Genomic DNA, 24,932 nt, shown 5'->3' on the forward strand with positions numbered 1-24,932 from the left:
TGGAGCAAGGGGGTAGAGAATGGGTACAGGGTGGTACACTCATTCTACATCTTGCATTAGCAGCTGGGGAGAGGGGGCGCAGTTTTACATTCTCGCCCTGGGTGGCGCTGGATGAACCTGTCCCTGTACTGGCCTCAAGTGTAATAAAAGTCCAGTAAATCTTTCTTTCTTATGGCAAAAGGTCAGAAGACAAGTCCAATGTGTTTTGGGAACTCAATACTCTCCTTGCATTGGGGCTAAGAAACAAGATAACATAAAATATGGGGTGGGGCTTACTGGATAACGGTATCACACAAAATTTAAATTATATATATATATATATATATATATATATATATATATATATATATATATATATATATATATATATATATATATATATATATATATATATATACACATACATACAATATGTAAGTAAATATTTATTTAGCATATAGATAATTATTGTGGTAACCCATAGTATAAAATAAGTAATCCATATATGCGCTAATAATTATTTTCATGCTTTACATATAATATATTATGCACATTTCTGTTATATTTATAGTACAGCAAGTGAAGGGAAATATCCCAATGGTACACAAACTACAAAAAAAAAAAACTGATATATTTTAATTTCGAAAGAACTCTTACCTGAACATGTTGCAGACTGTAGCCATGTGTTGGATTTAGCTCTCTTTGGATAATAGAGAATTGGCCTTTATTGTGGGTTTTCTCTATTAAGCTTTGTTGTGGAACAAAGACACCACTGGGTAAAATATTATCCTTGCTTTGTTGTGGAACAAAGACACCACTGGGTAAAATATTATCCTTATCCAAATGAATAAGTGGCTCATCATGATAAGGCTGAGTTTTGTCTGGCCTTGTGTTTTTGACCATATTATTTTGCTCCATTTTATTGCATTGATATTTCATTATTCCGTGTCTGGGAGAAAATTTGTCCATGATTCCAGGTGAATCCTGTTCTTCAGAAACGTTGGCTTTTTGGGCTGGCAGTAGGTACATTGTGTTTTTGTACTTACACAAAGCCCTGACTCTGATGTCAACCACTCTTAGATTAAATCTAAGGGCATCTTCTAACTTTGGTCCTGTATTTTCATCATGAATAAATGCAGTCTTGTTGTTGCTCTTCCCTGATAGCTGCAAAATGGTTGAAGCAATTTTTTTGGAGGATCTTATAGGGACAAAACAATCCTCAGCGTCTTCCTCATCTCCAGTTATAAAGGTATTTGGAGTTCCAGCAAAATGAGTTCTGTGGTTTCCCTCGGAGCACGTCTGTTTTGTGGTCTCCTTGTTCAGTGTATTCAGCTTGTGGTCTATCTGAAGTGTACTTTTGGTTACAGGCGACACAAAGATAACATGAGGGGCGTTGCTGCCATCAATGTAATTATCCATCTGGCGGAACTTCTGACGAACATTATTAGGCAAAGAGTTAAACGGAATGGCTTTCACTTCCGCGTTTGATGGGATTTGGAGATAGTAGTCACAGCAGGTCAATTGTTTTGGGTTCATGTTCACAGAAATGATCTCCAACACGGAGTTAAGGGAGTATGGCGTTCCAAAATGTCTTGCCTACAGTGATATTCTCCAAATGTTACTTTGTTTTCAACCGTGCCAAGGCTCTCATAATTACTTCACAAGCTGAAGGTTCACTTGTTACACTAAAGATGAGAAATTATGGTGACCTTGAAGTTAAATGTATGCAGAAATCAAATTCTCTTTTGATTTGAACTTCTGGATTCTATTCAGCTGGTTATTACCACTTTGGATAAGCATTGTGTAAACCTGCCTAAAGAAAAAAAAGAAAAGGTTGAGTGATTAAAAGCTGAACTCTGGGCACAAATACTTCCATATAATTAAACCTTCAATAGCAATGAAGGTATTGAATCCACTCAGTGTGCACCAAATGATTTTGCAAACTCATATATTATTGTAAAAGTACAACTGTGCTGAACATTGCCTGAGCAGAGCTGTAGGAGGGGCACAGCAGACTCCACCCATTACAGGCTGCCTGCAGAAAACTACAGGAGGGGGCGGAGACAAGACCAGTCACCCTGCATAAGGAGAGGGAGCAGCAGTGAGCGGTCTTTATTATAGGAAGCTCCTGCAGAGAGCCAAAATTTCACACTGGATTACTGCACAGATCTGGAAGAAATACACCAACCACACAAAGATTCAAGGAAGAATACACTGGAAAACCTTGGATTGCGAGCATAATTAGTTCCGGAAACATACTTGTAATCCAAAGCACTTGGCGAATTTCTCCCATAAGAAATAATGGAAACTTAGATGATTCCGCAACCATTTATTCATAGGTTCTTCAGTTTTATAGCCCATGTAAATGATTATAGCAATGTGATAGGTTGTGTAACCATAAAATGTCCATCCACAATCGGCAGCTTCCACAAGGGGACTAGAAGCAAAATCCAGCAGGAGCTACAGGGTATAAAAGAGAAGAGAGGCGCCTCTAAAACTTTTCGGCGGAAGGGAGTTTAACAAGACACGTGGCCACTAATTAAAATTAGAAGAAAAGAGGTTTAACCTTAAACTACGTAGAGGGTTCTTTACTGTAAGAGCGGCAAGGATGTTGAATTCCCTTCCACAGGCGGTGGTCTCAGCGGGGAGCATCAATAGTTTCAAAAAAAACTATTAGATAAGCACCTGAATGACTGCAGCGTACAGGGATATACAATGAAATACTGACATAAAATTGCACACATAGGTTGGACTTGATGGACTCATCTTTTTTCAACCTCATCTTCTATGTAACTAAGTGTAGCAATAGGTTGCTAAATGTTGTACCTTTATTAAAGAGGAAGTAAAGCCTCTTAAAAAAAAAATACACCCTGCAAGGCAAAGGCATAATGAGCTAGTATGCATAGCATACTAGCTCATTATGAATTACTTACCTGAGATTGAAGCCCGGCATTGTCCCTCGTTCTCCTCCTCCGACGCCGCCATCTATCCTGGAGTGACTTCTGGGTATCGCGGCTCCAGCGCTGTGACTGAATGGAGCCACGATGACGTCACTCTCGCGCATGTGCGCTGGTGCCGCCACTAATGGCATGATCGCCATTAGAAACGGCACGCTCAGTGCGCCTGCGCCAGATGTCTATGGCGCATGCGCTTTAGACATCTGTGCCGCTATTCCTGCAAATATTTCCTAAACCTTTTAGGTTTGGGAGATATTTCTTGCACCTACAGGTAAGCCGTAATGTAGGCTTACCTGTAGGTTAAAGTGGTTGTATTGGGTTTACAACCACTTTAAATGTAACTATATATTGCTACACTTAGAGACGCCTCTCTTCTCTTTTATACTCAGTTGAGACATGACGCTACTTGTATATCAAGACATCGCTTTTTATTTTATTAAAAAATGTTGCTTGTCTGTCTTGCAAAACACTCTCAAACCAAGTTACTCTCAAACCAAGGTTTTACTGTAATGGATTTTGAAAATATTCGCTTATCCTACAATTTCAGCTGTGTTTGAAAAATTGTTAAAACATCAACACTGTTGGCAAATCATTTATCAAAACGCAAACCCGTGCCATTCCTTCAGAGCTGTGTGCCATGGCCGAGAGGCAAAGTGATGTAATCGCAGCTCAGCCATTCAAGTGGCCGCAGCCCACGAACCCAGAAGGAAGTCCAGGTGAAAAATAGATGGAAGCCCTGTCAGGAGTAAGAGCGCATTGTTTTAAGGTAAGTCTTTTCATACTGTTAACCACTTAAGGACCAGCCTCGTTTTGGATTTTAGGTGTTTACATGTTTAAAACAGGTTTTTTTGCTAGAAAATTACTTAGAACCCCCAAACATTATATATTGTTTTTTTTTTTTTTTTTCCTAACACCCTAGAGAATAAAATGACAGTCGATGCAATACTTTTTTTTGCACCGTATTTGCGCAGCGGTCTTATAAGCGCACTTTCTTTGGAAAAAATTCACTTTTTTGAATAAAAAAATAAGCCAACAGTAAAGTTAGCCCAATTTTTTTTATATTGTGAAATATAATGTTACGCCAAGTAAATTGATACCAAACATGTCACGCTTCAAATTTGCGCCCGCTCATGGAATGGTGTCAAACTTTTACCCTCAAAAATCTCCATAGGCGACGTTTAAAAAATTCTACAGGTTGCATGTTTTGCGTTACAGAGGAGATCTAGGGCTAGAATTATTTCTCTCGCTCTACCGGACGCGGCAATACCTCACATGTGTGGTTTGACCACCGTTTTCATATGCGGGCACTACTCATGTATACATTCGCTTCTGCGTGCTAGCTCCTCGGGACGGGGGTTTTTTAAATTTTTATTTTTTTTTATTTTTATTATTTATTTTACATGATTTTATTTATTTTTACACTATTTAAAAAAAAAATGTGTCACTTTTATTCCTATTACAAAGAATGTAAACATCCCTTGTAATAGAAAAAAAGCATGACAGGACCTCTTAAATATGAGATTTGGGGTCAAAAAGACCTCAGATCTCATATTTACACTAAAATGCAATAAAAAAAATAAATAAAAAGTAGTTTTAAAAAATGACATTGAAAAAAATTTGCCTTTACGACGTATGGGCGGAAGTGACGTTTTGACGTTGTTTCCGCCCAGCAGTGTCATGGAGATGAGTGGGCACCATCCTAGCCTCACTCGTCTCTAGGCACAGAAGGGAGACAGACGCGATCGCCTCCGGCGCTACCGACGGTTCCAGTAAGCGGTGGAGGGCACCGGATCGCGGCAGGAGGGGGTGCCCCTCTCCCGCCACCCATAAAAGTGATCTTGCGGTGAATGCGCCGCAGAGACCACTTTTATCTGAAAGCCGACCGCCGCACGAAAACGGGGATGCCGGGGTTATGGCAGCTAGCTGCTGCCATTACAACGATATCCGCCGCCAAACTTTGGACGTACATCGGCGTGCGGCGGTCGGCAAGTGGTTAAAAAAACTTTCCTTTTTTCCCCAAAGTGTTTACTACCGCTTTAACAACCCTACAAATACTGTACACAAATACTGTAGCTGCTGACTTAAAAATCAGGCATTTACCAGTTCCTGAAGTCAAGTGATGTCTTCCTGCAGTGGACTGCGGTGCCGCCATCTTGGATTTGGATGTTGGCTGCGACTTCCTGAGGAATCACGGCTGGCTCCCTGCTGCACAAGTGCAAGATCAGGGAAGCTCGACCAACAGCCTCCTGGGAGCATCAGAGGTCCCCCAATCACATCAGAGCTCACCTTTCACACTGGAGCCCTCGCTTAAAATCAGAACACTCCCCAACACATTAGAGGTTTCCCGATCACATCCCAGCCCTCCTTCAAATTAGGGTCCTTCCTTTATGTCAGAGGCCCCTACAATGACAAAAGCCCCCCTTCAGATCAGAGTTCCCCCTTAACATTAAAATTCTCCCTATACATCAGAGGCCCCTCATCACCTCTGAGTTCCCCATCACATTAGAGTCCTCCCACTAATTTCTGATCAGGGGTAAACTGGGTCTCGTGCTTGCGGCACCCCATGGGAACCCACATGGCACCATGGTTGAGAAAACCTTGTCTGTCTGTACAGCTTTGATTTGCAGAAACAGATGTTTTAAAGTGGTTGTATATAACCAGTGAAGTGACTGGCCTCAGATGACATACAGAGATGAAAAAAAAAATCCCCCCTACATAAGTTTTACCTTTCTATCTGCAGTCTTCTCTTCTCTACATCTGTTCAAAGTGCTGCATTTATAAAGCTTGTCTGAGCTGTCAGAAAGCAGGGGGAGGAGAGCTGAAACTACAAGCTGCAGAGCTCAGTGAGGAGAGCTCTGAGTGCTGATTGGAAGGAAGAAACACCCCCCTCCCCTTCACACAGAACACATGAACAGAGCTGAGGCTGTCAATCACAGACTGTGTCCTCCACTGTCACATTTTTTTCTCTTGGTGTCAGGAAAACTTGACAGAAGTGACTCATGCTGATAGGAGAGGAATGAAGCAGCAGATGAAAGTGACACTTAGTGCTCTGGGTTGAGACAAGTACACATTATAGAGCGTTGGTCGGCAAGCCAGAGAGCGGGAAGAGTCACAGTACTGGATAGGGGGTGGGGGACGGGAGCTGCTGGAATGAACTTTTCACATTAACCAGCAGGGGATTAGTTGCCAGGCAGTCCTAACAACCAAGCACAGCCTTCTATCCAGTACTGTCATACCTCCTGCTCTCCGCTCTGCTATACACCAATGTAAGGTAAGAGAGTGTTACATAACACTGGTATAGGGGATGAGGACACTACAGTGGGGGGAGGGTGTGAAGGGAACAGACAACATTGCATCGGGGGAAGGGAAGACACCACAGTGGGGTGTAGGGGACAGGGGATACTGCATTGGGGGGGGGCAGAGGACACTACAGTGGGGGAGGGTGTGAAGAGGACAAAGGACATTGCTTTTGGGGGGGCAGAAGACACTACAGTGGGGTGTAGGGGACGGGATACTGCATTGGGGGGGCAGAGGACACTACAGTGGGGGGAGGGTGTGAAGAGGACAAAGGACATTGCTTTTGGGGGGGCAGAAGACAGTACAGTGGGGTGTAGGGGACAGGGCATACTGCATTGGGGGGGGCAGAGGACACTACAGTGGGGGGAGGGTGTGAAGAGGACAAAGGACATTGCTTTGGGGGGGGGCAGAAGACACTACAGTGGGGTGTAGGGGACAGGGGATACTGCATTAGGGGGGCAGAGGGCACTACAGTGGGGGGAGGGTGTGAAGAGGACAAAGGACATTGTAAAACTATTGAATTGCGCTATTGAGAACAAATGTGCATACAAGTGATAATCAAATCACCTTTAAGGTAAGATCCAAATAAGTGTATAGACATACAAATCATATATCATGTAAATTAGCATGTATAAATAATCAATAAATCTATCATCAAAAGTGCAGTCTTCATGTGCAACAATACAGAAAATATAATTATTGTGAGTCCAAATTGTGAAAAATAGACCACTCGAGTGTTGAATTAAATTGGAGTGAAGGTCCTGCTGAATTAAGACAAGGTGCTTTGGTCCACCACCACAAATAGAGTGACTGGTCGCTTACCAGAAACCCATGACCCCCCCGTTACAGAGAGTCTGGGTGAGCTGTTAGATCTGATCGCTCCGGACCACCGAAAAACCGAGATTGGACACTGGGATGAAACATCAGGGATCTTGGTGTAGATGGATGGATCAGCGGGGAGTTAAGCTCTCAGCAGAGTGATGTGACCATGTACGGAAAAAGAGGGGGGCTCCAATAGTGTAAAATCTTAAGGTTTTATTATAGACACAAATAAAATATACACTCACATGTAAAAAAATGAGCGTCTGTGGAAAGAGGTCTGGAGCACCGGCGGATGCTTACAGACAGCCCATCCTGTTGGTATCACAACATCGGTGGAAGGTGACGCGAATACATCGCTCAGCCCTACGTGGCGTTTCGTAAGCAGATTACGTCTTCCAGGGGCACGGGCAGCGCATCGCATCACCTCCCTAAATAGTACAAACAAGAAACCAAGCCTCACTCTGAGTTCCGCCATGCCAGCGGACTTCCATAATGGGCCTGGATTGCAAATGATAAGTAATCAAATGCGCATGCGCACCCGCGATCCAAGCCTCTCCTTGAGCTCAGCTCCATCGACGGACTCACATAGTGAGCCCGGAACGCAAGTTGTGACATCCCGGATGCGCATAAGCTCCTGTAAACAGTGTGGATCTGATAGAACTCACAGATCCCACAGACTTCTAAACCCAGAGAAAAGAGGGGTAGGGTAGAAAATCTTGAGGTGTAAGGCACATGAGAGATATAACTCATAATCAGAATGCCCTACATATATGCCGATACCTGATGATAATATCGACAGCTCATTAGGAAATTCAAAATGCAAATAAAATAACTACCAAAAATTATATTATCTAGATGTTGTGTCATGGGAATGACATATGTCCAGGATTATGCAAAGGGAATATACTGAATCCGGACAGAAACAACACAACAAAAACAAGGGTATTAAAACTTCAATCCCTGGCATAGTCTGTGACACAAACCAGAGAAGGTCAAATATTAAATCTGAGGGGACACATTCAAAAGATAAAAGCCCCCCTAGTGGCCATCCTAATAATTGCAAACAAAAATGGAAAATAGAAAATAGACCCAAACTACCCAAGATATTATTAATTGGGTACAAAAAATATAATGAGAACAAAATAATTAAAAATTAAAATAAAAACAAAAATGAATATATACACACAAAGCATGACAAAAATGACAGGAAAAAAAAGGGGGAGAGTATAGGTCTAAAAATTATATAAAAAATTATATAAAAATATACTTTTGAAGTAGTATGTCTATGTATAATATGTAGTCTAATTGGGTCTCAAGGACATATGGAAAAAAAGTGTTAAATACTCGCGTAGGTGTCCATGTCATGCCATTAAGGAATTTAGAATAAAAGGTAAAAAATTAAAAAATTGAATTGACAACCGAAAAGCCCAAGGACAGCTTATTATAAACAGCAAGGGCCACGCATAGCAAGATGATGGTAAAAACCTCAAGCCTTCCCCATGAATTCATTATTCCAAAATGCCCCGGTGGTCCGGATGGGTAGTAACCCAGAGTGATGGCTTTCACAATAAATTTCTTTGATTGGCATACTTTTAATGTAGTCATATTACTCGTAGTAAATAATATGTGAAGGAGAGAAAACAGTATCTATATGGCCAACCAAGAATGTAGGACAAAACAAACATCCGCATTAGGCATTATCGATGAAGGCATTCACGTCTGTTTCGACATTCATACCGAATGGCACATAACTTTTTAGTCTTTAGATCCAGGACATCTCTTGCTTAGAGATCTCTCTGACCAACGAGCTGCCTCGCCAATGTGGTCTACATTTATTAATGCCTACATATAATGTGTTAAAGGGATCCCTTTTGTGGACTTGGTCGTAGTGTCTAGAGACAGGGTGTTTATCATATCCTCTCCTTATATTCCCTATGTGTTCATTCAGGCGGACACGTAAAGCCCTTTTGGTCCTCCCTATATACTGAAGCCCACAGGGGCATTGTAGGAGATAAACCACCCCTTCAGAGCTACAGGTAATAAATTGGTTCAATTTTGTATGATCGCAGAGTACTGGTGGATGTGAATGTGGTAATCCGTCTTGATCTATTGGCATTAAGAGAACAAACCTGGCATTTTCCACATTTATAGTAGCCAGTGAGGTTTTGAAGAAAGGACCTGTTCTCCTGTGGGGGGTCCTGGACCGAAGGGGACAGAGGACATTGCTTATGGGGAGGGCAGAAGACACTACAGTGGGGGGGAGGGTGATAAGGGGGCAGAGCACATTGCTTTGAGGGGGCACAGTACACTGGTATGGGGGTGCAAATGACACTACAGTAGGGGGAGGGTGTGAAGGGGACAGAAGACACTACAGTGGGGTGTAGGGGACAGGGGATACTGCATTGGGGGGCAGAGGACACTGCAGTGGGGGGAGGGTGTGAAGGAAACAGAGGACATTGCTTTGGGGAGGGCAGGACACTACAATAGTAGGAGGAGCAGAGGACCCTAATGCGGGGTGGAGGGGGGGCAGAGGACACTGCTATGGGGGGCAGGGGACACTAGTGGGGGGAGGGGGGTGATGTGAAGGGGGCAGGACCCTGCTATGGGGAGGCAGAGGACACTACTGTATGAGGGGCAGAGGTCCCTCCTGTGGGAAAGGGGGGGGGACTACTGTGGGAGGGGGAGGTGGGCAGAGGACACTACTGTGAGAGGGGGATGATGTGACGGGGAGTGAAGGAGTGGGAGTGGGGGGGTTTGGGGTTGGCACAGGACACTATGCTGTGCTTTTATTGGGCACTTGATAGTTTTTTTTTTTAAGGGAGGGGCTGCCCCCCTCCCCCGGGGATCTTTGATTTCCTCCATGTTGTCCAGGTCAATCCCAGACTCTGAAATGTTGCCTACGCCGGCTATTGAAGGATATGCTTTGTTCATATTTTATGTCTAAGGTTTACAGCCGCCTCAATTAGGTGCTTGTTTATGTGTAAACAAACATTGATACAATCTTACATAGTAGGTGAGATTGAAAAAAGACACAAGTCCTTTAAGTCCAACATATGTGTGTGATTATATGTCAGTACAGCGGAACCTCGGATCACGAGCATATTCTGTTCCACGAGTATGTTCGTAATCCAAAGTACTCGCATATCAAAGCGAGTTTTCCCATTGAAGTAAATGGAAACGAAAATTATTTGTTCCTTATTGACTTCAATGGGATGCAATACCGCATGCGGCCAGAGGTGGGGTGGGTGCGCCGGAGAGCCTCGGAAATGGACGAAAAGGCCCAAGAACACTTCAGCTGACCTCGGCAAACCTCGGAAAGACTCCGTTCACGAGCCTTTCCGAGGTCAGCCGAACTGTCCTCGTGCCTTTCCATGCATTTAAGAACGCCGATGATCGGCGCTGTTCGGCTCCGCCGCCCCCCACTTCAGGCCAAAGGCGGTACTGCACACCACTCTTGGCCTGAATCCTGCTCGTTTTGCAAGACAACACTCGCAAACCGAGTTAGGATTTTTAAAAATACAGTGCTCGTATTGCGAAACGCTCATTCACCGCGTTACTCGCAAACCGAGGTTCCACTGTATTACACTGTATATCCCTGTATGTTGTGGTCGTTCAGGTGTTTATCTAATAGCAAAGCTATCGATGCTCCCCGCTGAGACCACCGCCATGTAATGTATTATTATGTTAGTAAGCTACACTCTCAGAGCAGCCAATTACAATGTATCTATTTTTTTCTTATGCAGCAGTTTCTAAAGCTAACCTTACAATAATAGATCAGTAGCGTATTTTATTAAAGTATATGTTGCCCCAAAAATTCTGAATTGATATCTGGGTTTGGTTACTTGTATACATTTAAGTAAATGTAGCCTGTAACATTTTATATTATGTATGTTCTTGCTAAATACCTGGTGATCCTGACATATTGCCTTGCTTCCTGTTTTAACTACTTCAATACAGGACATTTATACACCCTTCCTGCCCAGACCAATTTTTAGCTTTTAGCGTTCTCACACTTTGAATGCCAATTACTCAGTCATGCAAAACTGTACCCAAACAGAATTTGTATCATTTATTTCATACAAATAGAGCTTTCTTTCTGTGGTATTTAATCACCACTGGGTTTTTTATTTTTTGTGACATAAGTGAAAAAAAGAGTGAAAAATTAAAAAAAAAAAAAAACACTTTATTTTAGTTTCTATGATAAAATTTTGCAAATAAGTCCTTTTTGCTCATAAATTTGAACCAAAATTTATACTGCTACATCTATTTAGTAAAAATAACCCAAATTAGTGGATGTTATTTAGTCTCTGTGAAAGTTAGAGTCTACAAGCTATGATGCAAATCATTGAAAATTGATCACACCTGATGCACTGATGGCCTCATTTCTTGAGGCTTTGAAATGTCAGGAAAGTACAAATACCCCCCAAATGTCCCCTTTTTGTAAAGTAGACGGTCAAAGGTATTTAGTATGAGGCATGGAGAGTTTTTTGAAGTTGTATTTTTTTTTCCCACAATTCTTGGGATAATTAAGATTTTTTTTTTTTTTTTCACAAAATTGTCATAACAACAAGTTATTTCTCACACACAGCATATGCATACTTCCAATAACACCCCAAAATACATTCTGCTACTCCTCCCAAATATGGCGATACCACATGTATGTGACTTTTACACAGCCTGGCCACGCAGAGAGGTCCAACATGCAGGGAGTACCATCAGGGGTTCTAGGAGCATAAATTACACCTCTAATTTCCTAACGACCTACTACATTTGTGAAGGCCCTGGAGCACCAGGACAGTGGAATTACCCACAAAATGACCCCATTTTGGAAAGCAAACACTCCAATGTCTATTATATGAAGCATAATGAGTCTTTTGAATGGTTCATTTTTTTCCATAAGTCTTCAGAAAATGTGGAAAGAAAATTAAAACGTATTTATTTTTATACAAAGTGGTCAGTTTATAAGATATTTCTAACTCAAAGCATATATACAGCAAAAATGACACCCCAAAACACATTCTGCTACTCCTTCTGAGTATGGCGATACCACATGTGTGAGACTTTTACCCAGCCTGGCCACATACAGAGGCCCAACATGCAGGGAGCACCGTCAGGCATTCTAGGAGCATAAATTACACATCTCATTTCATTCCTACCTATCACACTTTTGAAGGTCCTTGAGCACCAGGACAGTGGAATTACCCACAAAATGACCCCATTTTGGAAAGCAAATACCCCAATGTATATTCTATGAGGCATAGGCTGCAGATAGGTACTCGGGTACTCTGATGGGCTACAGATAGGTACTCGGGTACACTGATGGGTTGGAGACAGGTACTCGGTTACTCTGATGGTCTGTTGAAAGGTACTCGGTTACTCTGATGGTCTGTTGACAGGTACTCAGGTACTCTGATGGCCTGGTGACAGGTACTCAGACGGGCTGTGACAGGTACTCAGATAGGCTGTGACAGGCACTCAGATGGGCATTGACAGGTACTCAGGTAATCAGATGGGCTGTGACAGGTACTCAGGTACTCAGATGGGCTGTGACAGGGAACCCAGCCAAAGAGGAAGTTGGTTTGGCATTGTGTCACCTGGATAAGGATATGTTTTTAGAGCCCTGGATTTTGCAAAACTGATCTGGAGATTGGAGAGTGAGTGGAAGAGAGAAAAATCTTTTAGTAGGTTGGGAAGTGTGATGACGGGGTCTGTGAGAAACAGTAAAATGTAATTGGCGTAGGCCGCTAGTTTGTATTGTCTATCTTTTATTTCTACCCCTTTAATGTCTGGGTTGGCCCTGATTCTGCAAAGTAGGGGTTCCAGGGTGAGCACAAATATGGGTGGGGATAAGGGGCATCCTTGGCGTGTGCCGTTAGATATGGAGAAGGCAGCCGACAGGTGACCATTGACTTTAATTCTTGCTGTTGGGGATGAGTAAAGGGCAAGAATGAAATAGAGCATGTGGTCTCGGAGCCCCAACGCTTTTAAAGCTTCTGTCATGTAGTCCCAGGCCACTCTGTTGAGCGCCTTCTCCGCATCAAGAGATAGAAAAAATCCTGGTTTGGAAGAGAAAGATAACCAGTGGTGTACTCTTATCTCGTTTAGGGTGTTGTCCCTTGCCTCATGCCCAGGAATGAATCCAACTTGGTCCAGGGAGACCAGTTTGGAGAGTAGAGGGAGTAATCAGTTACGTGACCCTGCCCCCTCTGACAACACGGGGAAAGCCTCAGGGAAGTCCCGTGAATTCCCTGTGCGTCAGAGGAGGGCAGGGTCACCGGGTGGCCCCGCCCTCCATTATATAAGAAGTGTCAGAAGAAGCAAAGTGGCACACGGCTGAAGACTCCCACTGAGGCGAATCTTGCGGACGGAGCGGAGAAGAAGCCTGGAGGAAGATGCGGGACGAGAAGAGCGGACGAAGAAGAAGAAGATGAAGGAGAAAAAGATGGAGAAGAAGAAGATGGAGAAGAAGAAGATGAAGAAGAAGATGAAGAAGAAGATGGAGGAAGAAGAACACCAAAAGAACACCAGAAGAAAGAAGGTGGAAGAAGAACCCGAAAGAAGAAAAAATTAACAAAAGGACTTGTCAAAAACCGTCTCTTGTGTTTTTTAACCTTTTTGACACTTTTTTTGTGAAATGGTAGGGGTACATTTGTACCCCATTACCAATTCACACAAGGGGGGGCCGGGATCTGGGGGTCCCCTTGTTAAAGGGGGCTTCCAGATTCCGATAAGCCCCCCGCCCACAGACCCCACAACCACCAGCCAAGGGTTGTGGGGATGAGGCCCTTCTCCCCATCAACATGTGGACAAGGTGCTTTGGGGGGCTACCTCAAAGCACCCTCCCAATGTTGAGGGCATGTGGCCTGGTACGGTTCGGGGGGGCGCTCTCTCGTCCCCCCCTCTTTTCCTGTGGCCTGCCAGGTTGCGTTCACGGATAAGGGTCTGGTATGGATTTTGAGGGGGACCCCCAAGCCATTTTTTTTTAAATTTTGGCGCGGGGTTCCCCTTAATATCCATACCAGACCTAAAAGACCTGATATGGAATTTAGGGGGACCCACACACCATTTTTTATTTTTAAATTTTGGTTTGGAGTTCCCCTGTGGGGAAATCCCATGCTGTTTTTATCAATGAACTTTTATGTGTATTGTCAGACCGACAATTCATTATAGCCGCGAGTTTTAAATTACTTTTTTTTTCAGACTGTTCTAAACACAGGAAACATGCGCCCATTTACAAGCATACTATAGACACCCCCCAGGTAGGAAATTTAAAGGAATATTACACTTTTATTGTTTCACATTAAGCATTATTAAAATCACTGCTCCCGAAAAAACGGCCGTTTTTAAAAATTCTTTTTGCATTGATACATGTCCCCTGGGGCAGGACCCAGGTCCTCAAACACTTTTTATGACAATAACTTGCATATAAGCCTTTAAAATTAGCACTTTTGATTTCTCCCATAGACTTTTAAAGGGTGTTCCGTGGATTTTGAATTTGCTGCAAACACCCCAAATTGTTCGCTGTTCGGCGAACAGCCGATGTTCGAGTCGAGCATGAGTCAGAGTCGAACTCGAACTCGAGTCAAGTCGAACTCGAAGCTCATCCCTAATCACTATGTTCAAGTCATTTCAGACAGCATAGTGGGGTCTCTTATATCAACAAACAGGGCGGTACACGGTCTCCATCCCTTATATTTTGACAAACACTATTCTTGCTTGGGCCTGGGATCAACCTGCGTTCGATCTTAGCAGTTAACCTCAAGGGGGTGGGCAATCGTCTGGCAGACTATCTGAGCAACGTTCGTAATTTAGAATGGTTGCTGAACGGGAATGTCAGCTAATTACAGAGAAATTGGGCCTTCCACGGGTGGATTTATTCGCCAACAAGTCAAATGCCAGAGTTCCAACTCTTGGAGAGAGACGAACAGGCCAAGGGGGTAGATGCCCTGGCTCAGAAATGGGTGTTTCGTCTTTGCTATGACGTTCCCCACATTCAAACATATTAATCTGGTCTTGAGGATGTTTGTACAAGAAGACACCACAATGAGTCTAGTGATACCATATTGGCCGAAGAGAGAGTTTTCCACGCTGTTACATCTGGCGGAAGAATTTCCCCTCATGCTCCCCGAGAGGGAAGATCTGTTATCCCAGGGCCCAGTTTTGTTACCAAAAATACAAAGTCTAAAACTGTCGGCCTGGCATCTGAAGAAAGCCTCCAGAAGTCTAAGGGGCTTTCAGATTTCAGGGTAGGGTGCACATTCCTATCCAGTAGGAAGAATATTATGCAAGCCATTTATTTTAAGTTTTAAAAAGTATTTTGTTCATGGTTAGACACCAGGAAAGTGCCTGCAAGTATTCTGGCCATCTTGGAAATTTTGAAAGATGGAGCGGACCGGGGGTTGGCCATTAGTACACTAAAGGTTCAAGTGGCAGCCTTATCTGTGTTCTTTGAACGACCCCTGGCGTCAGATCCTAGACAGCAGGTTCTTTAAGGGGTTATCCAGGATCAGGCTCATTCTTTTCAGGATTCTGCCAATGTGGGATTTGGCAATTGTGTTACAGGGATGGATAAAACGTGCAGAGAGAGAAGACCTACCATTAAAGTGGCTTACTCTAAAAACTGCCTTTCTGGTTGCAATCTTGACATCTAGAAGCATCAGCGAGCTTCAAGCACTTTCTATTATGGAGCCATACCTAGAAATTTTTGAAGACAGGCTGGTAGTGTGCACTGATCCGGGGTTCTTGCCGAGGGTGTCCTCAAGATTCCACAGGGAGCAGGAGATTGTCTTGCTGTCCTTCTGTGCGTATCCAACCAATCCTAAAGAAGCAGAATTCCAATTCCACCAACTAGATGTGAGGGCTCGTGTCTTACATTATTTGGAGGTGTCCAAAGGCATTAGGAAATCTAATGCTCTATTTATTTTACATGCTGGTAATAAAGTGGGGTTTTAGGCTGGGTTCACACCTAAATCGCATGTGGCTCGCAGCAGGGGTCCAGTGCGTCCCTGTTCTCTGTTTCAGGGACGAATCAAGGGCAAGTTTTTGCCTGAATTTGGCCCTGAAACTGAGCCAAAGACGCACAGCGACTCCACAGCCGCAACGTAGATATGTGAACCGGCTCCATAGAGAGCTGTTCACAATCTCCTGTCATGTGAATTGGATGCGGGGAAAACAGCATCCAATTCTCATAGGTGTGAACCCATCCTCCAGATTTGAAAAACATAATTGCCCCTTGGATCAAGCAGGCAAACGTGGAAGCTTACAAAATATTGAATGAGTGCCCTTTTTCCCCAATGGCTTATTCTACGCGGGCCCTGTCAGCTTCTTGGGCGGAGTGAGTTGGGGCGACACCAGAACAAATTTGTCAAGCAGCAACATGGTCAAGCTACTTAGCTTTCATTAAGGAATACAGATTGGACCTCCTCTTGGTGCAAGATCAGGCGTTTGGGAGGAAGGTCCTTCAGGCAGTAGTCCCCCCCCCCTCCAATCTGTTCTCATTGACCCTCTCCTGTGCTGTCCTGGAAAGACGACTGGAGAAAACCATAGTTAGACTTACCAGTAACTCAGTTTCTAGGAGTCGTCCAGGACAGCAGGGATTCCCTCCCTATATGCTGTTATAACCTTGGACGAGTGTACGTTTTGTTGTTTCTGAAACCGTTCCAGGGAGGTACTCAGATGAAGGACTGTGGAAGGGGGATGGGCAGCCACCCTTAGAAGACTTAACTATTTGCGTTTCCTGTCTCTGGAGGTGGAGCCTGTCTCTTTTATGCTGTCCTGGATGACTCCTAGAAACCAAGTTTTTTTGGCCACTGGAATGAATGAGTGCTCAAGCATTAAATGTTCCCAGTGTTTAGGCACATTTTACATGCATTTACATGCATTTAGGCACGCTCACCCTTTTTTTATGCCTAAAAGTTCCTCTCCTGAACTCCCGAGTGATGATTTTTTTTTTTTTTCTTTTTCAGCCCAAAGTGCACAAGCCCTAAAGCTGAAATAGGAAGTAAATCTAAAGCTTAACCAGTTAAATATTGAAACCTAAAAATTCTGCAAGGCCAGGGTGTGGTGTCACAAGACATTCAGAGCTGCTAGTTGTGTGCACATAGATAAGATGCTAATTTGGACAAATGCCCAGAAATGGATGAGGTTTACCACAGCCTAAGGCTTCATGCATACGAGACGCTGGTGCAAACTCTGCTGAACACATGTTGAAACCAGCGTTTAGAAATGCCCGTTTTGCCGCGTTTGCATGCTGCGTTTAGCGGCGTTTTACTGCACTTGCATCTAGAAGCGTTTAGTTAAGATAACAAAGACCCTCCTCAAGCACTTTTCTGCAGCAGAGAATGACATTTTGCGACCCAATTTTGGGGCCCTATATCTCGGGGCCACTTGCTGCTAGGAACCCTAACTTTGGTATGTTGTAGTGCTAGTCCCACTGTGTTTGCACACCAAATTTGGGGTTCCTAGCACCAAGTGGCCCCGAGATACGGGGCCCCAAAGTTGGTCGCAAAATGTCATTCTCTGCTGCAGAAAAGTGCTTGACATTTTCCGACCCGACTTTGGGGCCCCGTATCTTGGGGCTACTTGGTGCTAGGAACCCTAACTTTGGATATGTTGTAGTGCTAGTTCCACTGTGTTTGCACACCAAATTGTGTGTGAACACAATCGTAAAATGTCATTCTCTGCTGCAGTTTACCATCATATTTCTGTGTTTTCTGGTCCAAAAAATAGGGTTCCTTTAAAAACACTTATAAACGCAAACGCGGCTAAACGCGGTATCCGCGTTTAGCCGCGCTTAGCCGCGTTTGGCATCTGAAACGTGGAAAACTTCTGCGTCTGAACCCATTTTTTTGCTTCTGGAAAAACAAGGTTAAACGCAACTGCCTAAAAACGCCAAAAAATGAGACTGTGTACTTGGACACATAGAATAACATTGAATGAGTTCAGGGGCAGTTGAAAAAAGTGTCCAACTGCCCCTGAACGCGCCTTTAACAGCGTTTCGTGTGCATGAGGCCTTAATGTAAGTTCTATAAAGAAAAAGGGGAAAAATGCAAAATATTAATATTAAACTTGACCCCCAGGCCTTTTCTGGCACCTTTTTGTTTGCTATGTAACAATCAGTGTTTTTTTGCTATAAAATCACTTAGAACCCCCAAACATGATATATATTTTTTTTAAAGCAGAGGCCCTAGAGCAGGGATCTGCAATTAGCGGACCTACAGCTGCTGCAGAACTACAAATCCCATGAGGCATAGCAAGACTCTGACAGCCACATGCATGACACCCAGAGGCATGATGGGACTTGTAGTTTTGCAACAGCTGGAGGTCCACTAATTGCAGATCCCTGCCCTAGAGAATAAATTGGTGGGTTGTGCAATCTTTTTGGAAAAAAATATACTTTTTTCTTTTTCAAGAATTTTTCAAAAATATACTTTTTTTAATTATAACGCAAAAAAAAAAAAAAAAAAACACAATACGTAACCCAATTTTTTTGGTAAAATATAAAAGATGTTTTATTTTAACTGCTTGCTGCCCGCTCACCGTCAAATGACAGGGGGGGCGGTGCAGCTCTCGTTCTGGGACCCAGAACGGCCTCTCTCGCGCAGCGCAGCAATCGCGGCCATGCCGTGTTGCTAGGACGCAGCGCGACCCCGATCTGTGTAAAGAGCCGTGTCCGCGGCTCTTTAACCATGTGATCGACTGTGTCCAATCACAGCCGGTCACATGTAAACAAGGAGTTGCAGGTAATCGGCTCTCCTCGCCTCACACTGACAGAGTTTGAGAAGAGACGATTAGTGGCATCTCCTCACAGGGGGAGATCTAGGGATGTAATCAGGGCACTTATCATCAGTGCCCTGATTACAATAAATAAATACAGTGTCACAAACAGTACCCACCATTGCCCACCAATGCCAGGATATAGTGCCCACCAGTGGCAGCAATCAGTGCCCATTAGCGATGCCAGCCAGTGCTGGAAATCAGTGCCGTCTATCAGTGCTGCCCATCATTGCTGTCGATCAATGCCCATCAGTGTCGCCCATCAGTGTCACCCATCAATGCCATCTGTACCACCTATCCGTGTCCACCAGTGCCGCCTATTAGTGCTCATCAGTGCCACCCAACAGTGCCCATCAGTGCCGCCTATCAGTGCCCATAAGTGCAGCATATTAGTGCCTCCTCATCAGTGCCACCTCATCAGTGCCCATAAGTGCAGCATATTAGTGCCTCCTCATCAGTGCCTCCTCATCAGTGCCCATAAGTGCCACCTCATCAACTCCCACCAGTTCAGCCTATCAATGGCCATCAGTGCCGCCTCATCAGCGCACATCAGTGAAGGCAAAGAATTACTTAGTTAAAAAATTTACTGACAGAAAAAAAGTAAAACAACATTTTTTTTTTCAAAATGTTTGGTCTTTTTTTGTAAAAAATAGAAAACCCAGCAGTGATTAAATACTAGAGATGCACTGAAATTTCGGCCGCCGAAACATATCGGCCGAAATGGCCTTTTCGGCAATTTGCCGAAAGAGAAATGTTGCCAAAAATGGCGCCGAAAAAAATGGGTGGGGCCATCCCGCTGGGTGCTGCACATGTTTCATCCCGACGCGCCCCTCAGAGTCTCCCCTCCCTCCTCCTCTTCTTCTCACTCCTGTCATACACAGCCTCCCCTGTGCCTGGTAATGCATGTCACGCTGTGTGTCAGAGCTGAATCTGAATCGCCGTGCAGCCAGTTTCAACAAGGTACGCCCCTCAGAGTCTCCCCTCCCTCCTCCTCCTCTTCTCACTCCTGTCCTACACAGCCTCCCCAGTGCCTGGATCTGAATCACCGTGCAGCCGATGTAACGATGTCCCGCCTCCTAGACCACCTCTTGTGATAGACGGCACTCTGATCCAATGCTAGGAATCATTGTGCCGTGTGTCATAGGAGGTGGGACATTGTTACATGGGCTGCATGGCGATTCAGATCCAGGCACTGGGGAGGCTGTGTAGGACAGGAGTGAGAAGAGGAGGAGGAGGGAGGGGAGACTCTGAGGGACGTACCTTGTTGAAACTGGCTGCAAGGCGATTCAGATCCGCATGATGGGCACTGGCAGGCTGCACGATGGGCACTGGCAGGCTGTACATGATGGGCACTGGCAGGCTGTACATGATGGGCACTGGCAGGCTGTACATGATGGGCACTGGCAGGCTGTACATGATGGGCACTGGCAGGCTGCATAACACGGGCACTGGCGGGATGCATGCCATGGTCACTGGCGGGCTGCTGCATCTGATGGGCACAGACACTGGTGAGGCTGCATGTAAGACACAAGCAGGCTGCTACAACTGACTGGTAGGCTGCATCTGACAGGCACTGGTGAAGCTGCATTTGATGGGCACTGGTGAGGCTGCATTGATCTCCTGTACCACGTCTGCAGTCTCTGACCATCTCCTGTACCACGTCTGCAGTCTCTTACCATCTCCTGTACCATGTCCCCAGTCTCTGACCATCTCCTGTAATGTGTCTGCAGTCTCTGACAATCTCCTGTACCATGTTCCTAGTCTATGACAATCTCCTGTACCATGTCCCCAGTCTCTGACCATCTCCTGTACCATGTCCCCAGTCTCTGACCATCTCCTGTACCATGTCCCCAGTCTCTGACCATCTCCTGTAATGTGTCTGCAGTCTCTGACAATCTCCTGTATCATGTCTGCAGTCTCTGACCATCTCCTGTACCATGTCTGCAGTCTCTGACCATCTCCTGTACCATGTCCCCAGTCTCTGACCATCTCCTGTACCATGTCCCCAGTCTCTGACCATCTCCTGTAATGTGTCTGCAGTCTCTGACCATCTCCTGTACCATGTCCCCAGTCTCTGACCATCTCCTGTAATGTGTCTGCAGTCTCTAACCATCTCCTGTACCATGTCCCCAGTCTCTGACCATCTCCTGTACCATGTCCCCAGTCTATGACCATCTCCTGTACCATGTCCCCAGTCTCTGACCATCTCCTGTACCATGTCCTCAGTCTCTGACCATCTCCTGTACCATGTCCCCAGTCTCTGACCATCTCCTGTACCATGTCCCCAGTCTCTGACCATCTCCTGTACCATGTCCCCAGTCTCTGACCATCTCCTGTACCATGTCCCCAGTCTCTGACCATCTCCTGTACCATGTCCCCAGTCTATGACCATCTCCTGTAATGTGTCTGCAGTCTATGACCATCTCCTGTATCATGTCTGCAGTCTCTGACCATCTCCTGTACCATGTCCCCTGTCTCTAACCATCTCCTGTACCATGTCCCCAGTCTATGACCATCTCCTGTACCATGTCCCCAGTCTCTGACCATCTCCTGTACCATGTCCTCAGTCTCTGACCATCTCCTGTACCATGTCCCCAGTCTCTGACCATCGCCTGTACCATGTCCCCAGTCTCTGACCATCTCCTGTACCATGTCCTCAGTCTCTGACCATCTCCTGTACCATGTCCCCTGTCTCTGACCATCTCCTGTACCATGTCCTCAGTCTCTGACCATCTCCTGTACCATGTCCCCAGTCTCTGACCATCTCCTGTACCATGTCCCCAGTCTCTGACCATCTCCTGTACCATGTCCTCAGTCTCTGACCATCTCCTGTACCATGTCCCCAGTCTCTGACCATCTCCTGAACCATGTCCCCAGTCTCTGACCATCTCCTGTACCATGTCCCTAGTCTCTGACCATCTCCTGTATAAAAATATTATTTTTATAATTATAAAAAACAGTCACTTTCGGTATCGGTTTCGGCCTAGTGTATTTTTCATTTTTAGTATCCGTTTCGGCACCAAAAAAAAAAACATTTGGTGCATCCCTATTAAATACCACCAAAAGAAAGCTCTATTTGTGTGAAGAAAATGATAAAAAATTTGTTTGGGTGCAGTGTTGTATGACCGCACAATTGTCATTCAAAGTGTGACAGCACTGAAAGCTGAAAAATAGCCTGGGCCATCAAGTTGTGAACTTGATTTAAGCACTTGTCTACCATGCCATTTATAAACGTACCTTAGTAGACAAGTGGTTAAAAAACTGCTTAACCACTTGCTGACCAGCTCCATACCTGGTACATCATTGGACTTTAAGCGGTTATATCAGTATGACATACTGCATATATTGTGTGTTTTTGCATTGAAATTCAAAAAAGCATATTTTTTTCCAAAAAATCTGTTTGAAAAACCGCAGCACAAATACCATGTGACATAAAAAATTTGCAAAACCCGCCAATTCTAGGGCCTCTGCTTTAAAAAAAAAAAAAATATATATACGTTTGGTGCTTTCTAGAAACTTCCTAGTAAAAAATACTGATTGTTACATGTAAACAAAAAGTGCAAGAAAAGGCCTGGTTTAACTGCTTCCCGCCCACCGTATAGTGTAATGAAGGACGGGCGGGAGCACTTTTATTCTGAGAGGACGTCATATAATGTCCTCCCATTCTTGCCGTGCATGCGCACAACGTGCTGATCGGTAATGAAACGTGTCTGTGGGACACAGCACATCGCCGATCATGGTAAACAGCCTACACAGGCTCTTTACAATGTGATACGCTGTGTTCAATCACAGCTGATCACAGTGTAAACAGGAAATACCGGTTATCGGCATTCCTCTTCTCATGCTGACAGCACGAGAGGAGAAGAGAGCCGGTAAGCTGCATTCTGCATCAGGGACATCTGCACTGACAATCAGGGCACTGATTGTCAGTGTCTTGATAATTAGTGTGTGGCAGTGTGTGCGTCGGAATTGTGTACACACGATCGGAATTTACGAGAACGGATTTTGTTGTCGGAAAATTTGAGAACCAGATCTCAAATTTTGTGCAACGGAAATTCCGATGGAAAATGTCCGATGGAGCCTACACACAGTCGGAATCAAATATATGAACTGTAGCATATACATCCGATAACTGGATACCAAACACACCCAGTTCATATACTGGGTGTGTTTGGTATCCATTTATCTGATATATATGCTACAGTTCATATATATTTGATACATTTTTAGATCTCTAATCGGACACTTTGGTTCTCCTATGACACACTGATATCCTTAATATTTGGCAGTCCTCCGGCCCTGGTGTTTGCATACTGACCTGAAAATTTCTTTGGGGTAAGAGTGGTTTCAGATGATTCCATGCAGTTTTGTACTGTTTTAAAATGGTTGTAAACCCTTACAATGATTTCAATATACAAATATCGTACTGGTGACCCCACAATAGGGATAAAACTTTTTCGCAGAAGAGAGTTTAATAAGACTCGCGGCCACTCATTACAATTAGAAGAAAAGAGGTTTAACCTTAAACTATGTAGAGGGTTCTTTACTGTAAGAGCGGCAAGGATGTGAAATTCCTTTCCACAGGCGGTGGTCTCAGCGGGGAGCATTGATAACTTCAAGAAACTATTAGATAAGCACCTGAATTACCGCAACATACAGGGATATATAATGTAATACTGACATATAATCACACACATAGGTTGGACTTGATGGACTTGTGTCTTTTTTCAACCTCACCTACTACGTAACTATGTAACAATCCGGTTTAGGAGATAACCCCTGTATCAGCATGTGCTGACATCATTGGCACATACGCACTGAAGCAATGGCTCGTTTGTGCCATTGCTTCAGCTGATGTGCCGCTACCGGCAGGTCCCACACGCAGGCACGGGAGTGTCGTCATCGCGACACCAGCCAATCACAGCACGGGAGCCCACGATACCCAGAAATAACTCCTGGAGTGATGTCGCCGGTCGGACCAGTGTATGGGGACCGCTGAGGGGGCTTTGATCTAAGGTGAGTATTTTGTAATGAGCTAGTGTTCTATGTATACTATCTCATTATGCCTTTTTCTTGCAGGGCTTTTTTTTTTAGTGGAGTGGGTTTACAACCACTTTAAGATGAGGTATTGAGGGCATCTAGGCCCCTTTGTTCATATTGTTTCAATATGCCTTATGTATTTTCTTATGCATTTCTTATTGTATTATTATTATTATTATTATTATTATCTTATTTTCTTATTATTTCTTATTGCAGTGAATACGCTGTACACAAATTAAGAATCTCCTGAGGAAGCCATATCTTGGTGAAACATGTCGAGAAAACATTGTTGTACAGTAGATTTGAACGTATTTGCCTATTTGCTTGTCTTGAATATGATATTTAAAAAAAGAAGATTGCTATATTTTTTTTTAAATGTATGAAATAAAAATTTGTGATATTTTATAAAATGTACTAGTTCATTATCTTGATTCAGGCACCTTAAAAGTCCCCCTTCCCATTTTTTCACGTAATTCTATATTTATTATACGCTCACTTTTTATTGCTAAAATTTACTCTGAAATGATGTCTGCTGCCGCCTTCTTCTAATTACAGGTGTTCTGTAAGATTAGCAAACCTGGTAGCAGTGGAACGCAGGCGCAGCATGACGGAACGTCGCTTCCGTTACCTAATCTGATGGGTTTGCGAATCTGATAGAACACCAGGTTATATTCAGGAATATCTTTATTGAAGGGGCTTGTTGCCTCATTATTTTGTGTTAACACAAATGCACAGCTACATGTGTAAGGCAGCGCAGCGTTGTGAGTTACCATTCACTCCAAGGCACTATCACAATGTACTTCAGCTCACATAATAACGTATCACCAGTGATTAAATGTGAACGATCTGTGCGTTGTGCTGTGTTATAATAGGAGTGACATGCAGCATGTTTGGTGGGTTACATCCAATTCAAAATAAATGGCAAATAAAACACAACATGTTTGTGTTAGCACAATTGTGGTAACGGGTCCCTAGAGAGATGTCGGGGTCCCTGCAGAGGAGAGGTGAGGGGCTGTGTGTTCTGTAGTGAAGGTTTAATGCCTGTGCTCTGTGTGGCTTCTG

General features: G+C 44.2%; 1 protein-coding gene across 6 annotated transcripts in view; it reads right to left on the reverse strand.

Annotated features, from left to right (window-relative positions):
- LOC141126750 (uncharacterized) overlaps positions 1–24,932 on the reverse strand; it is a 57,308-nt gene that overhangs the window by 12,975 nt on the left and 19,401 nt on the right. For 4 of the 6 annotated variants that reach the window (XM_073612715.1, XM_073612716.1, XM_073612720.1 and 1 more), the window contains exon 2: positions 637–1,792. In XM_073612715.1, the coding sequence (XP_073468816.1) occupies positions 637–1,515 (879 nt within the window). In that variant the 5' untranslated portion in view covers positions 1,516–1,792. Of the gene's footprint in view, positions 1–636; positions 1,793–16,611; positions 16,754–24,932 lie in introns of those variants that run through there. The other 2 variants (XM_073612717.1, XM_073612719.1) reach the window with 2 other exon arrangements.

The sequence above is a fragment of the Aquarana catesbeiana genome, linkage group LG02 (genome assembly GCF_042186555.1).
Source record: "Aquarana catesbeiana isolate 2022-GZ linkage group LG02, ASM4218655v1, whole genome shotgun sequence".
In the NCBI taxonomy this organism is placed as follows: domain Eukaryota; kingdom Metazoa; phylum Chordata; class Amphibia; order Anura; family Ranidae; genus Aquarana; species Aquarana catesbeiana.